This window comes from Pelophylax lessonae, assembly GCF_965119305.1.
Source record: "Pelophylax lessonae genome assembly, chromosome: 3".
Taxonomy (NCBI): domain Eukaryota; kingdom Metazoa; phylum Chordata; class Amphibia; order Anura; family Ranidae; genus Pelophylax; species Pelophylax lessonae.
Genome location: NC_138770.1, coordinates 377128881 through 377144652, shown reverse-complemented (window position 1 = coordinate 377144652; position 15772 = coordinate 377128881). Strand labels below are relative to the sequence as shown.

The window sequence follows — 15772 nt, the reverse complement described above, 5'->3', positions numbered from 1 at the left end:
ATAGTGTCTACCTTCAAGGTGATTCAGTTTGCACAGTTCAATACGAGGTCCCTGCAAAGGGAGATTCTGGCCAAATGGGACCAGACTCCACAGTCTCTGGACAATTAGGGGATCTGGATGCTGGAAAAATCGAGCCTACCGATCAATGTCTTTGAACTCCGAGTGATCAGATTCAATTGGACAATGCCACGGCCGTGGCTTATGCCAATCACCAATGGGGAACAAAAAGTGTCCTGGCGGCTCGGAAGGTAGCCGGCATTCTAAGGTGGGCAGAGCGGTTCATTCCAGCCCTCTCCGCTGTACACATTCCTGGGGTGGAAAACTGGCAGGCAGATTACCTCAGTCGGCAGACATTCGACCAATTGGAGCTGTGTCTTCATCCGGAGGTGTTTCTTCAGTTGTGTCTCTGGTGGGGCACCCCTGAGGTGGATCTGTTGTCATCTCGGCTCAACAGAAAGGTGTAGAAGTTTTTGGCTAGTTCATGGGAACCTCTGGCGGACCCCACTGATGCGCTGGTGGTCCTGTGGGGTCAGTATCGTCTGATTTAAAAAAAACCAAAATTAAGCAGCGCTAGCATTGGTGACAATATTCATGTGAAACAAATAATAAATAATCAATTCATCAAAACATCTAAAGTACATATGTAAAATTCTATAGGTGATCAAATTAAAGTGCTCAGGTGCTGAGGAGTAATAAAAAGTCCATCAAGAAACACTAAAAAGTGAATAAGAAGGAAAAAAAACAGTCCTTATTTGTGATCCAAAGTAGGTGCTCAGGTGCTGGAATATATATATAAAGTGCTTCAAAGTGATAGGTGCCCCTCTCGGTTCCCCACTCACCAAATCGCCAAAATTTGGAAGCCTTGAAATTATATTGCACATTAGCCCTTTAATGCCAGGATCTTAAGGATAGTTCTCCATGAGCCTTTGAATATAGGTAGGTTTAAGGATCCGCTAAAAATTGTATCCCGGGGATTCAGCGCGAGTTCCTTCAGGTGGAGTGGCGGGCTCCGGGTCTCCTGAGCGGGGACTGTGTCTCTTCCTCCTCCTCTCTCTCTCTCTCTCTCTCTCTCGGCTCGCTCTGTCTTCTCTCCAGCAGGAAGGAAGAAGGGAATGAGGCAGGGCTGACGTGAATGGATGCAAAACAGCTCCTCCTAAGCCTGCTGTGTGTGAGAAGGAGAGACAGACAGAGAAACAGAGAGAGAAAAGCTCCTATGCATTTAGGAGGGTGTGCTTAGCTGAGACAACCCCTCCCCTTCTGAAGACTCCTGGGATGTACGACATTTGTAATAGTAACTTTTAATATACTTTTCTAGCTATTTATTCTAGCAGCATGAGGACTAAAAAGAATCCATGTTAACTGGGAAAGTGAAGTTCCACTTTAAACTTTTTTTAATGTTTTTTTTTTTTTATTTTTTGCTCAAAAATTTACTTTTCTACACTTTTTGAATTTTAATGCAAAAAAACACAATACATCACCCAACTTTTTGGAAAAATATTGAAGATGATCTTAGGCCGAGTAAATGAATACCATTTATGTCACACTTTAAAACTGCGCACGCCTGTGAAATGGCAACAGTTTTTACTATGCATAGGCGACGCTTTAAAAGCCTATACAGGTTACCACTTTAGATTTACACAGGAAATCTGGTGCTGGAATTACTGCCCATGATCCGACATTCGGCGTTCTACCCCACCTGTGTGGGGCGATTGCTGTTTGCGTGCGTGTGGGACCAACGTGTGGGTTCGCCTTTGCATGCAAGTACAGGTAGGCAGGGGCACTTTGAAATTATTTTTTTTAATTATTTATATTTTTACAATTTTTTTTTTTGTTTGCTGTCACAAAGAATGTAAACAACACTTGTGACAGCAATAGGCAGTGACGGGTACTTTTTATTGAGAGATCTTGGGTCAGTAAGACCCCAGATGTCTCCTCTGCCCTTTACGAGGGCGAAGATACCAATCGCTATCATCTCCCTCGTAAATCCGGAAACTGTTCGAAAGCAAGGCGGCCAGAAAATGTAATCAGGGACTCATCAATGCAGACAGCTTGTTGGGGCATATACAAGGCTGCAAACTTCTGGTTGAAGACATTTACAAGGGGACGACGGAGTTCATTGTCACTGAATTGCATGAACCGCAAGATTTGCTTGTATCTGGCCGTGACAGCAGAGAACATGGGCATATGATGAATTGGGTCAATGGACCAATATGACTGCAACTCACTCTTTTTAGTAATGCCCATGAGGAGGGATAGGCCCAGAAAGGTTTTAAATTCAGAAATCGTAATACGTTTCCATGCAAATTCTCTGGCAAGGGTCAAATTTGGATTTGTGGCGATGAATATAAATTGCTTTGGTCCACAATAGATCTGCTGGCCAGTGAATGGGGGGGGGGGGGGGGGGGTTTACTGCAGTGCTGGTTTGACTATGCCCAGGATGTACTAGGCCACTGGTGCTTGCCAGTTCACCAGAAGGTTGAGCGGCACTAGTACCGACACTCTGCTGCATACGAGAACCCTGCAATTGTTGCACCTCAGCAACAGAAGTATGGGGTCGGGTATGTCTGACCTCAGCAGGGACCACTACTCAGTTGTCAGTTGTCAGTGCTATCTGTCAGGGTGCGGTTGCTCTCTACAGGTTTGAATACTGAGCCTGATTTTGAAAGAAAGTCTTCCCCATCGCTCTCATCTGTCATGCTCAGCATCATGTAGGCCCCTTCACTAGTGTACCTCTGGACATTTTGGTCAATAAATTTATAGGTACCTAGTGTGACTCGCAGGTAAAAAAGCACCTGGTTGTCAAGGACTGTTGTTGTGTGTGCTGTGTGTAGGAAGTGACAGTAATCTGCTGACACTGCACTTGGGATTGGGCGCAGGGGCTGGCAGGTGTCTGGGCTAATCCTGCTAACGCTGCGTTTTGGAAACATTTTATTAAACTATTGGACGCTAGTATAGTTCAGATCAGATTAAAGCTTTTGATCTGTTCAGACAATATACTAGTAATGGAGGTGTTTAATGTGTGTGTGTCACTGGCAATCAAAGGGTTAAAATTACTAAATATGCGGCAGGCAATCTGACGCTGTCCTGTATTGACGCTAACTGATGTCACCTGTGACACTAATACAGTGATCAGAAAAAAAGATATGTACTCTATAATAGTGACACTGTGACAGGGCAATGAAGGGGTTAACTGTTGGTGATTGGGGGTTAAATCTTTATTAGGGAATGTATGGCGGTTACCCTAAACCTAACTGTCTCTCACACTAACTGAAGTCACAAGTGACACTAATACAGTGATCAGTAAATTATCTGAATACTGTATATAGTGTACACTGTGACATGGAGTGAAAGGGTTAACTGGGGTGTGATCAGGGGGTTAAATGTGTGTCTGTGTACTGGTGTCAGTGTAGTGCTTGTCTACTCAGAGTTGATGTTCTCTTCTCTCATGCTGGAACCGAAAAGGCCTCCAGGAGAGAGGATTACATCATTGCCTGTGTTTACATCACACAGGCACAGGACGTTCTGCATTTGGTCAGAACCGATCATCAGGTCCAGGCTTAAACTCATTGGCCTGGACCTGATAACTGATCGGTTCTGAACTGAATCAGAACATTGCGCGCCCCACGTGCTACCGACGTACAGTTACGTCAGTTCGCACAGCCGAGCCACCTTGCCGCAGTAAAACTGCGGAGGGTGGTTGGTAATTGGTTAGGATGCTGGCTAAGTCTGATGGGCAAGGAACCAGTGATGGCAACGTCACGCCTGTCAGATGTAAGCAGTTGTCAGCAAAGAGAGTTTTGCTCAGGTGTGAACAAGAAGGGTTTTTTTTCCCTAGCATCCTCTGTTTTGAAACTGTTTGTGTCCATTGTCTTTATAAAATCTGCCCAACTAAATATTGACTGTCTTTAGATTGGACAATCAAATTTAAAGAAATTTTACGTTATTTTTTTTACCTGGCCACTAGGGGGTATCCAAGTTTCAGGAATGAGGATCTGACTTCCCTGCAAAGGGCAGATTTATTTGAAATTTAACTTGCGTCCTGATAAAGGAATCCATGTTCTATTGAAGTTGATATGAAGGCTCTCTTCCTTTTTTATAATGTACCTGGTCCATTAGTGTTAATATCAGGAAACCTCCTTATTACAGGACAATAGGACCTTTGTGGTTATCAACCATGATGCAGATGTCCTCTATTCCAGCCTTTTTCAACCAGGGTGCCTTGAGGTTCCTTTAGGGGTGCCTTGGCAAAATGCCTAAAAATTGCCCCAAAATTGTATATGAGCCAGCGTGTGGATGAAGTCTACCTGTTTAGTTACACCAAGTCACAGGTTTGCATCATCAGTTGATAAGGAGGATGTCAGTCGCCTGCATGGCATCCTTGTTTGACCCTCCCCTACCCCTTTCCATCAGCGATGGCGTCACATTAGCTGAGTGATGGAGAAAAACTGAGGGAGAAGAGAAACATTGGAATACTAGTCAGTACCAGTTTGCAAAAGTATATTTGCTTTGGAAGAAGTAATCCCCTCTAATGTCGAGTGTCCTACTTGAATTTGTGGATGTTGCTGCATTATGTAAAACTATTAGAAAAGCTTTTACATTTTAGAATGGGGCGCCTCTAGACTGTCCATCATTTTTAAAGGGTGCCTTGAGATTGTCCAATGTTTTTAAAGGGTGCCTTGACTGAAAAAAGGTTGAGAAACACTGCTCTATTCATGAATAAAACTTTCATAAATTATCATGATGATACATATGCAGAGACTCTTTGTCTATTTATGTTCAAATGACACTTATGACCTAAGCCCCCGTTCACACTGGGGCGACCTGTGAGGCGACCTGGTCGCCTCACAGGTCGCCGTAGGTCGCCTTCCATAGAGAAGCTGCGGACCCGTTCTAATAGGAGCGACACAAGTCGCTCCGACTTAGAAAAAGGGTCCGGAGCTTCTTTGGGGCGACCCGGAGCGACCTGCATAGACTTCAATGTTATGAAGTCCGTGCCGGCCGCTCCGAGGTCGCGGGGCGAGCAGCGCGCCGCGACCTATGAGGTCGCCCGGCAAAGTCGGGTCGCTGCAATGTGAACGGGGCCTAAAACATGAAAAAACCTATTGATAAATATAATGTAAACTTCCATTCAGAATTTTCATCTATCGTTTTTGTTATTAGAACTTGATTATGTTCTCTTGATAGGATTGTGTCCTTTGAACATACCAAAGCAAAGGAACATTTTTGTGTGTGTTGTGTCTTTTTTTTTTTTGTTATCTCCATATAATTCAGGACTTTGGTCTATAACTTAAAACTCCTTTTCATTTGGTATATGATTAAAGTGATTTGTAAAGTCTCGCGTGTGTGTGTTGTGTTTTTTTTTTTTTTTTGTTAAAGATAACAAACTGCTCTGTGCAGTGGTTTTGCACAGAGCAGCTGAGATCCTCCTCTTCTCAGGTCCCTCTTTGGTGCTTCTGGCCCCTCCCTCCTGTTGAGTGCCCCCACAGCAAGCAGCTTGCTATGGGGGCACCCGAGCCGAGCCACAACTCCCTGTGTCCATTCAGACAGTCGCGGCCCAGCCCTGCCCCATTTCTCCTCATTGGCTGAGCGACTTTGATAGCTAATGAGGGGAGTACTTGGCAGCCAAGACACTGCTACAACATCGCTGGATCTAGGGGAACCTCAGGTAAGTATTAGAGGGATTGAGGGGGGCTGCTGCACACAAAAGGGTCTTTTATCTTAATGCATTAAAATAAAAACCTTCTGACTTTACAATCCCTTTTAACTGTTTTTTCCACCTCTATTGATTTGGTTCAAAGTTTGAATAAAAATTGGGTGTCTCTGTGGAAGATCATCTTTCCTAGTCCTGCTGAAAAGTTCATTGTTTTGTGGAGGGCTAACAAACACTTGATGGATCTTCCTGCAATGTGTTGTATTGGCTAAGATGAAGTGTGATCATTTCTCAACATTGGGTTCCCCTGCTCTGTTGAACAAATGTAAAACCTTGTATTAAAATAGTGAATACACCACTTAAAAGAAGAACACCAGGTGGCACAAATGTTATTCAAACAAATAAAAAATAAATACATATAAATGAGTGTCTCAGAAAATATTTCATGGAAGTATAAAATGATAAATATTGCACAGTTCCGTGAAAAAAGTGCTCTAATTTAGTATATCATCCAATGCTGTGGATCCTGTGAATCAGGGGGTTAAGTAGTTAAATGATTCTATCACCATAAATTCCACCACCAATATGACATTCAACACCACTCCCATCAGATGGCCACTCACCAAAAATATTTGCCCCTCATTTACATGGTAAAGCTCCTCCGACTGACACTCCGGTTTGCCGTACGGGCGTGGCTACATTGCAAACCGGAGTGTCAGTCTGAGGAGCAGGGGACAGCTCCCGGGGGATCCTTAACCAGTGTGGAGGTTGTAAGGACTCGGGGAGAGCTCTGAAACCCCCTGTTTTAAATGTTGTAGCGCTGTTAATTTGTATTCCGTGTGAGTGCAATGTAAATATATCTTTTTGAATAAACAAAGTATACGAGACAGTATTACACTAGTGGAGCTTTCTCTTTTCTTACATGTTTTCTTTGGAGCCATTTTTGGAGGGGAAAGACAAGGGAGTTTCGTCCACCTAGCGGAATCTGTCACCGTTTATTCTGACAGCGCAATTGCCCATACCATATAAATGGGGGGCAAATATTTTTGGTGAGTGGCCATCTGATGGGAGTGGTGTTGGATGTCCCATTGGTGGGGGAATTTATGGTGATGGAATCATCCTTTTTTCACCGGATCCACGGCATTGGATGATATACTAAATTAGGCAATTTTTTTTTACAGAGCTGTGCAATATTTATAATCTTTTGGACTTCCATTAAATGGACACTCATCTATATGTATTTTTGTTTGTATTATTTTTTTTTTTTTTTTTATATAGCGTTTGCGCTGCTTGGTGTTCTTCTTTTAAGTGGTGTATTCACGATTTTGATACAATTTTATTTTAAGTAGAAGCGACTGCAGTATATAATATGGTATTTTCACATATGATTTTTTATTTTTTTTTCACATTTTAGTTTTGCTAATTTCACATAATATATTAGTGCGAGAGATTTAATTATATTTATATTTAAATGTAAAGCCTTATTTGCAATTTTTACACTTGGTTAATACATGTTTTGTGTTCAAAGACCTCTGTGTGTTTTATGTGGGTCATTCTTCTTCTTTTTTTTTTAATTGGAATTTTAATAACAGTAACACCCACGATGAGGCAAACAAGGCAGACCGCTGGAGCACCGTACGACCGCCAAAAACAAAAATAGTAATACAAAACAACTTGGAGTGTGTGTGGGTGGCTCACCAGAAGACCTAAAGTCTAAAACAAGCAGCTTAAATAATCCCACCAGTAAGATGGCATAACACAAACAGAAAAGACGTTAACTCTTTATGAGAAGCATCAGACATGTATGCCATGGAATCATCATTAATCCATTTGCCCTAGACTTTGTCAAACCTCCTAGGACAACCTCCTGTTATAGGAAGTGTCCTAATAGAGAGGTATGAAAGGGTTGACCAGGCTCATCCAGGCCAAAACTGTAGGTGGAGAAGGTTTTTTTTCCAGGCCGGAGTTAATGCCTTCTTAGCATAAAATAGAAGGACCCCCACCAACATTAGTTCCGCCATTGTAGGTGCCAGCTCCTCAACCAAGCCCAATAGGCAGACTTGTAAGGAGGGGGAAAGATCCTGTTCAGAGTCCCTTTTTTGTATAAGGTTCCTTTCAAGCGAGCTTTCCGCCCGGCGCACTCAGTTTTGCACAGTGGGGATAGATCCGCTGATCTCCGCTGAGCAGGTGGATGACAGCTCCGTCTCAGATCACTGTGCAGAGACGGTACCTGTCAGAACCCCCTTGTCCTCTATGGGCGATTGGATGAAAATGGACTGCATGTCCATTTTCAACCGATCCTTCATACGGATGGAAAATAGGGTTACCATCCGTCTGGATTTCACGGACAGGATCAGATCGGATAGCAGCGGGTGTCAGCGGACATGTCACTGCTGACATCCGCTGCTCAATAGGGGTGCATGGAGCATCCGATCAGGTCCACCTGAAAAACTGACAGACGGACCTGATCGGAAAGCCCGTGTGAAAGGGGCCGAACACAAACTTCATATCAGTATTGTGCGATACCAAAAAATGTGAATGAAATCGCCTCTAGGGTGAGAACATTTCCATCAAAACGGTGGGGCGTTCATAGCCATTTTGTGCACCCTGTATAGCGTATAATGGGCTCAGTGTACAATTTAAATTGGATAAGGCGATCTCTAAGGGAGACAAGTTGTCTAAATGGAAAATCCCAAATATCCAACCGGTTTTCCAGTCAAGATCTGGTATATCTACCAACCATTTATTCCATAGATCTGACATTTCCCTGAGTGTAACCGAGCAGAGGTGATTATAGAGGACCGACATAGGCTTTGTTGCGCAATCAGTCTGCACAGTTTCCTCAAGAGTTGACATGGAGAGGCACACTGAAGGGTCAGGAAATTGTGTGCTAAAGGCATGGGATAATTGCCAATATCTAACATAATAAGAGAGGGACATTATATCTTGAACAGATAGTAGGGAATGGACGCAATTTAACCTAATCCACAATGTGTGCAGTGCTTTTATTTGAAATTTGGTCCGGGCATGAGGATCCAGGAGAGCATAAAGATGAGGTAGCATAGGGGGCGTTAATAGGTATGGGACCTTATTTCCAGGATAGAGCAATAATTGAAGAGCTTCCATAGAGGAGAGGATTGCCGCCTCCAGAACTGTCAGTGGGCATAACCACCAGTAGGCATTAAAGAATTGTGAGGCTAGGAAATATTTGAAACAGTCTGGCATGGCTAAGCCCCCCTATGAGGAAGGTCTCATTAAAGTAGATCATTTGTGCTGGGCAGGGGCCCCACAGAAACAAGACCAGTAGTTGATATAAGAGTGGAAAAAATCTTTTTAGGTATCCATTGAGGGGAGTTGCAAAACAAGTCAATTTAGATAAGATTTTTATTTTTTACAAGATCTATGCGACCTAGTAGTGACAGTGGCAAGTTATCCCATGCCTTAAGCCTCGCCTACACAATAGTAAGAGTTGGTAATAAGTTCAGCTGCATAGAATTCTTAACAGATCTAAAAATCGTAATACCCAGATACTTAAGTGTCTACTCATTGTAGAGGGTTATCCGGCAGGGCATTCACCCTGGTTCCAGGGTCAACAGAAAAAAGCTGAGATTGCAAACAGTTTACCTAGAGGCCCGTGATTTCCGATAAGGTATCGAGAATGTGGAGAGCACCCTGCAGAGAGGGACCCCGCTTATTAAGAAAAAGGAGTAGATCATCAGCGTACTGGGCCACCCTCTCTTCCAGCCAGCCAACATAAAGGTCTTGTCTTGAGGACAGTGGGCAGCCCTGTCGCGTCCCCCTATGGAGTGAAAAATAATCTGATAGGCGACCTCCCAAATCGAATGGATGCAGTAGGGTTTTGTATAGGGTGCACAGCCATTGAATGAAAATAAGCAGAAATCCCATACGCCTCAGGTCTTCCCACAAGTACTCCCATTCCACTGTGTGAAACACTTTTTCTATATCTGGGGACGCAATCACTTGTGTGCCCTGGTTGGAGTTGGGGGGTCATGGATGTTAGTGAAGAGACTGCGGACATTTAGTCTGTTGATGTACCGGATATAAAACCTGTTTGGTCTGACTCTGAGCATAGGGAGAATGCTGTTTAGTCTACATTTACTAGTAAGAAGCTTAGTGAGGATTTTGAGATCCAAGTTTAATAATGCTATTGGCCTATAGGAGGCACAGAGTCTGGATCTTTATGGCTTTTGTTTATCAAAACAATATGTGCTTTAACTCATGGAGGAGGGGAGGGTATCATCCACCAGACAACCTGTGTACAGGGCATTTAACCGAGGAAACAACTGTGCGCTATTAGCTTTGTAAAATTCAATAGGGGGCCCTCCCACACAAGAAGAAATTAATGATCAAAAAAACCTCCTCTGGAGTAATAGGTCTTACTAAATATTTTCTCTCTGAATTGGAGGGCAAACCCTGAGCTACTGTGTCAAAGAAAGGGTACATATTAACAAGGTCATAGTTTGACAAAGAGGTATCGAGATTTGTGGGTCAGCATGTTTTAACATTTTCGGTTTAAATGGCGGCTGTTCAAGAAACTTCTGTCTTGGGAAAGTTTGAGAGTTTTTGCTCTGAATGTACACTGGGTGTATATTTTATGATTTATGAATTTTATGTATCAATACCATGACAGCTCTAAAGGAAAAGGTACCTCCAGTACCCTTACATACACATTACACTAGATAGGTGGGGGTTTCCTGGGCATTCTGACATCAAACATCTGATGTTTAGCTTGGTAAGGGGTCCACTAGGCTTTTAGTTTATAGTATACCTTATCCGAGTTCCACTAGGTGGATGCTCTGGCCTCTGCAGATGCAGCTTTTGGCCGCAAGGTTCTTTTAGTCGCACTCTGAGTTGTCTCTGACCCTTTTCTGTTTTGTTGGGCCTGTTGGCATGGTTGTTTGAGCCTTGTTGCCCATCCCCTAATTCATGGCTTGGGGATATCCTAGGGTCTATAGATATCCCACCTGTGTCCTGTACTGTGTGATTTTAGATAAACAGATTTCTGACCTACTGTGAATTATAGATTTTGAAATGTAATGCAGGGGACACACCGCCTCCCCTTCCTGTGATTTGATACATTTTTTGCTAAAAAAAAAAAAACGCAGGCTCACAGAGTGGGACAAGGGGTTATTAGGGGTACATCCCAGGGAAGGTAGCAGCCTTAACCCAGGGTCTATGAATATCCAGCCGGTATCCTGTACTGTTCTCCAAGATATGGAATTTACATGCAAGTCCAAATTCCTTTTTTGGGTAGATCATGCCTCCATTCAGAAAAAGCATTAAAAAGTGCAGCCAAAGCTTGTTTGTTCTGCACTCCTGTGACCCAATTTCAGCAGACAGCGGTCTAAAGCCTGCTGTCAGCTGACTTCATAGAGCTGGTCCAGGCTCAAGAAAGATTGTGACCATTTGGTTGGGATCCACCCACATGCCTGGACCGGCACCCGGCTGAGCCTCTCTGTGAGCTCCTACCCCTCCATAGCTCAGCACTCCATTGAGCACTGGAGGGGTAGAGCAGACGGCAGTGACTGACAGTCACCAGCTCTCTGCTCAAGGAGCTCTTAGAACGGAGGGATTGGTGGTGTTTGATCTCTCAGCCTTAGAGCCAGCAGGGGACTGATGCAGCATCGGACCACTGCTGCATCCACCTAGGTAGGCAAGTATGATTCTCCAATGTGACAGTCAGGATAAATAGTCAGGATAAATGGTCAATGACCAAGATATAGTGCTGTCCCTGGTTGTATCTTGTATTGGCTGTGCAGGCAATCAAAATATAAACTTATAACAACCAGAAAAAAATTGGAGATGTTGCACATAGTGACAGATAGGCTTCTTGTTAAATATCTAGGAAAATTGTTTTATTTGTTTATACAGTAAATGTTCTTCTAATCCTACAATTAAACAGATATTACACTTTTATTAAGCAGCAATTTTTCTTCTTTTTCAGGCTAAAATGTGCCACTTCACAGTAGTGAATCGTAAGTGGGCATCAGAAATTTACATGGAGACATCGGAATGCCAATAAATCTGCTCTCTTCCAGAATATTGAAATCTAAACTTTTAAACCTGTTTTACAAAGTAGCAAAATTTAGGAATTCTAAAGATGTTTTATCCTTGCATATTTAACTTTTGTGACCGATAAAAATAGTGGTTAATAAACTTTTGCCTTTAACAGTCTGTGTGCTTATTGAAAATGAACAGTAGGTTGTTAAAATTGTGAAAAAACGTATATATTTTTAATAGAGAAACAATCTGAGTACATAAGCCTCCAAATAAATTACGACTTAGTTGGTCTCAGGTTTTTTCCCCTCTGTTACTAATAAACCCTTTTGTTGCTGGATAGGGTTTTCTGTTAAATTTATTTTACATTAAAATACACATTTCAGGCCTGATGATTAGTGTATTTCCACTTTTGCACCTGAATTGGGATAACACTTATACTATGTGAATGAGAATATATAACAACTATAAATTAACACCACAAAAAACTATTTAAAATTGCTGCTAACCTTTTCACATGCTCCTTCTTTTTTTTTTTTTTCTTTGTTTTATACTCCAGGACTGAAAAATCCTATTTTAGTACTCCTTTACATGCTTCTGCTCCTCATGTGACAAGTGTTTTGGCCTTGCAATAAGTTTCTCAGGCCCTAAGGGCTCTTTCACACGGTCCGCATTCCGTTGTGGATCGTGCTCTGCTCAGCGGGGATCGATCCACTGATCCCCGCTGAGCCGGCGGATGACAGCTCCGTCTCCTCACAATGTGCGGAGAGGGAGGTGTCAGAGCCCCGCTGCTCTCTATGGGGAATTGGATGAGAGCGGACCACCTGTCCCGCTCTCATCCAATCCGATCCCCAGGACAGATGGAAAATAGGGTTTCCATCCGTCTGGATTTCACGGACAGGATCGGATGCGGATGGCAGCGGGTGTCACCGCTGACATCCGCTGCTCCATAGGGCTGAATGGGGCATCCGATCAGATCCGCCTAAAAAACTGACAGGCGGATCTGATCGGAACGCCCGTGTGAAAGAGCCCAAACACTGCATCACGTGAGAAGGGCTAGATATTTACAAAGGGCTCCAACAGAGCAAGAAACAAAAAGGAGAAGGGTGGCAGATGATTATCAGCAGGTGGGGGAGCTTCACATTGGGGCAGCTTGGACCAGACACACTATTCAAACTAACTGTTTTAATTGCAGAACAATGCAACAACTGTGTCCTGTAATGGGCTGCAGTATTATTCGCTACATACAGTAAGTGTTACGGCACCAGTACAGGAAACTTTCCATCTAATGCTGGAAATAGTGTCAGAGCCATTCAGTAGCAGCCTTGTATTTTTACCAATGAATACAAGGCTTCCTTTGATTGGCCAAGGTGGAGAGGCAGATGGGTGATTTCAAGTTTTCCACCTTGGGCAATCAGAGGAAGCCTTGCATTCAGTGATAAGAATACAAGGCTTCTCCTGAATGGCAGAGAACGAAGTTTGTTGCTCTTCAATTTTGTCAATAAAGTTAGTCACCCATACTGCTGCCAGAACACAGCGCCACTTACTGTATGTAGTTACTACAGTCCATTACAGCGCACACAGTGCATCATTCTGTAAAGGTAATAGTTTAATTGGGCCAACTTGGGTTTGTTTGGGTCTACTTTAAAATAGCAAAGTGACATATTCTCTTTACAGACCATAAAACATTTATATTGTCCAGAAACTGCCCCTAACATGCAGTAATAGAGATGTATTACTCAATTTTTTAATTTACAGATGACAAAAACAGATTACATAGTTGTTGTGATGGTGACATTAATTGTGGGGCAGCTATTTGGGGAGGGGCACTGACACTGTGGGGGTGTACACAAGACAGAGTGTTGCTACTACAGCCTTAGTATTTACAAGATACCGGAGAACTTAAAACTCCACTTTTGACAAACTGCATATAGTGGGTATCAAACCATTCATCGTTGTGCAAGGCAGAGAAAATCCCTTGCTACAGGAATGGCAAAGTCCTCTAAGGAAATACACTTGATGAAATCCCCTTCTGGCACAAAATGGTAAATAAAAATAATAATAATTGCTGTGTATTTTTCTTTTACCATAACCTACCATTGAAGAACAACTAAAAATAAATTCTGTTTCTGAGAATTGCAGCAATGTCATGTGTATATTGTTGTTTGTACCCATAGTAGGGCCCAGTAACAAGATCACACATTTTTGTTTTTTTTATTCCTACCCAAAACACATGGACACTGCTTTAAAATGTCAAAAAAAATGTAGAAAATCCCTTCATTGTGCAGTAACTTTTATTAAAGGTTTAAAGCAAAACGTAAGTGTTACACTCACATTCAGAGGTGCCTCTGATAGCACTTACTACAGGCAAAGTTTGTATTTCTCCAGGGAACGCCGCACTGCAAATGGCGTGCGTTCCAATGTGCGTCTCTCCCTGCTCTGACCAGCCGCAAAACCGGAAATTATGTCACGCTTGAAACCTCAATGCATTTCACCAGGAAGTGGCATTATCAGGAAGCTTTAAACCTGTAATAAAATTTACTGCACAATGAAGGGATTTTCTACATTTTTTAAAGACAAAAGCACAAGTGGATTACATATGATCCTGACCTACCCCTAGAAGGAAGTGTTCCCTTAAGGAGAGGAGTTCTACGGGCACTATAGGTACCAGATACCTGAGTGCTTCTGGTGAGTGGACACTGTTCACTAGGTGGTGGACCAGCGATTTGTTGCACCAAGGGAAGAAAGAAAACACATCACTTGACACCATCACTATGGACACTATCTGATGATGTTTATGCATTTGTTTGCTTTGCATATTGTTTTATCTTCTACATTCCTGGAAGAAACACTGAGCACCTTCTATCACCTTTGTAATATTGGGAATTAATAGTAGAATTTTTTCAAACACTTTGGATTCAGCACCTGTATTTACCATTGTATATGTTTCATTGGCACCTGCAATGTGCATGACACTATCTATTTAAATTTATTTTCCTCCCTCTAGTATTAATGAAAAGGCACTACTCCTCCCATTAGTATCAACGACGGAGACCTATTTCTTCCACTGATACCAATGATGAGGCACTATTCCTCCACCTACTGTATACCAACCATGAGGCCATGTTTATTCTCACTGATGCTGGGCTCCAAACATTTTCTACCTCCACTGGTCACAATCCGACCCTCCTAAAGTCTAAAAGAGACTAAATTGGCCCTTTTGAAAAGTTTAGAGACCCCTGATCTAAACCTTCCTAAGGGTCCTTTCACACGGCCGCTCCGTGTGTCCGCAAATCATCCAATCCGTTTGCGGATGATTTGCGGACATAATGTAAGTGAATGGCACTGCGGGTGTCAGCGGAATACCATCCGCTGACACACGATTTTCCTCCTTTCAGTTCTGTTCCGTTTTTACGAATGGAACAGAACCCCATTTTTCCTTCCGTGTAAAAAACGGAAAGGAAGGAAAATCGGATGTCAGCGGTGTCATCCGCTGACATCCGCAGTGCCATATACTTACATTATGTCCGCATATCATCCGCAAATGGATGGGATGATATGCGGGCACACGGAGCGGATGACAGAAATGTCATCCGCTCCGTGGAAAAAAAAAAAAAAAGTCCCGCAGCGGACCTTTCACACGGAGCGGCCGTGAGAAAGGAGCCTTACTCTACCAAAATGTGTTTGCTGCCTGATCTCCTTTTTCATACTTTTCAAAACCTTAAAAAGTATTGGCCAGAATTGTGCTTTTATATAATGTATGCGCTAAAAAAGAACTAAGTAAGTTTTGTAGCAGTGTTTGTGAAAATATAGACGTAAAATAAAGAAGTGTTATAATCTGGACAATTGTTTTGAAGAAAAAGTAGCCATATTGCATGAGGAATATTCGAGAACTTAGCTGCACAGAAAAAAAAAATGTATTCACTTTTTTAAAAACAAATTTCTGCAAGAGTATGAATCTATCAAATCAATATATCCTTTTTTTTTTTTTTTTTTTTTTTACTCTGTGGTCACTGATCATTTCTGTACCTGGAGTTCTAAAACTTGATGCAGTTAGTTACAGTAATGCTCGTTGTATGTGTTAGCATTTTGCTTTGCTATTTC

The 15772-nt window shown here is 42.6% G+C and overlaps 1 protein-coding gene across 1 annotated transcript in view; it reads left to right on the top strand.

The window, feature by feature from the left end:
- Window positions 1-11825, top strand: part of LOC309549157 (cystatin-like) — a 30190-nt gene extending 18365 nt beyond the window's left edge. The window contains exon 3 of the mRNA XM_082249218.1: window positions 11616-11825. Coding sequence (XP_082105344.1) covers window positions 11616-11693 — 78 coding nt within the window. The 3' untranslated portion in view covers window positions 11694-11825. The remainder of the gene's footprint in view (window positions 1-11615) is intronic.
- The last annotated feature ends 3947 nt before the right edge of the window (window positions 11826-15772 follow it).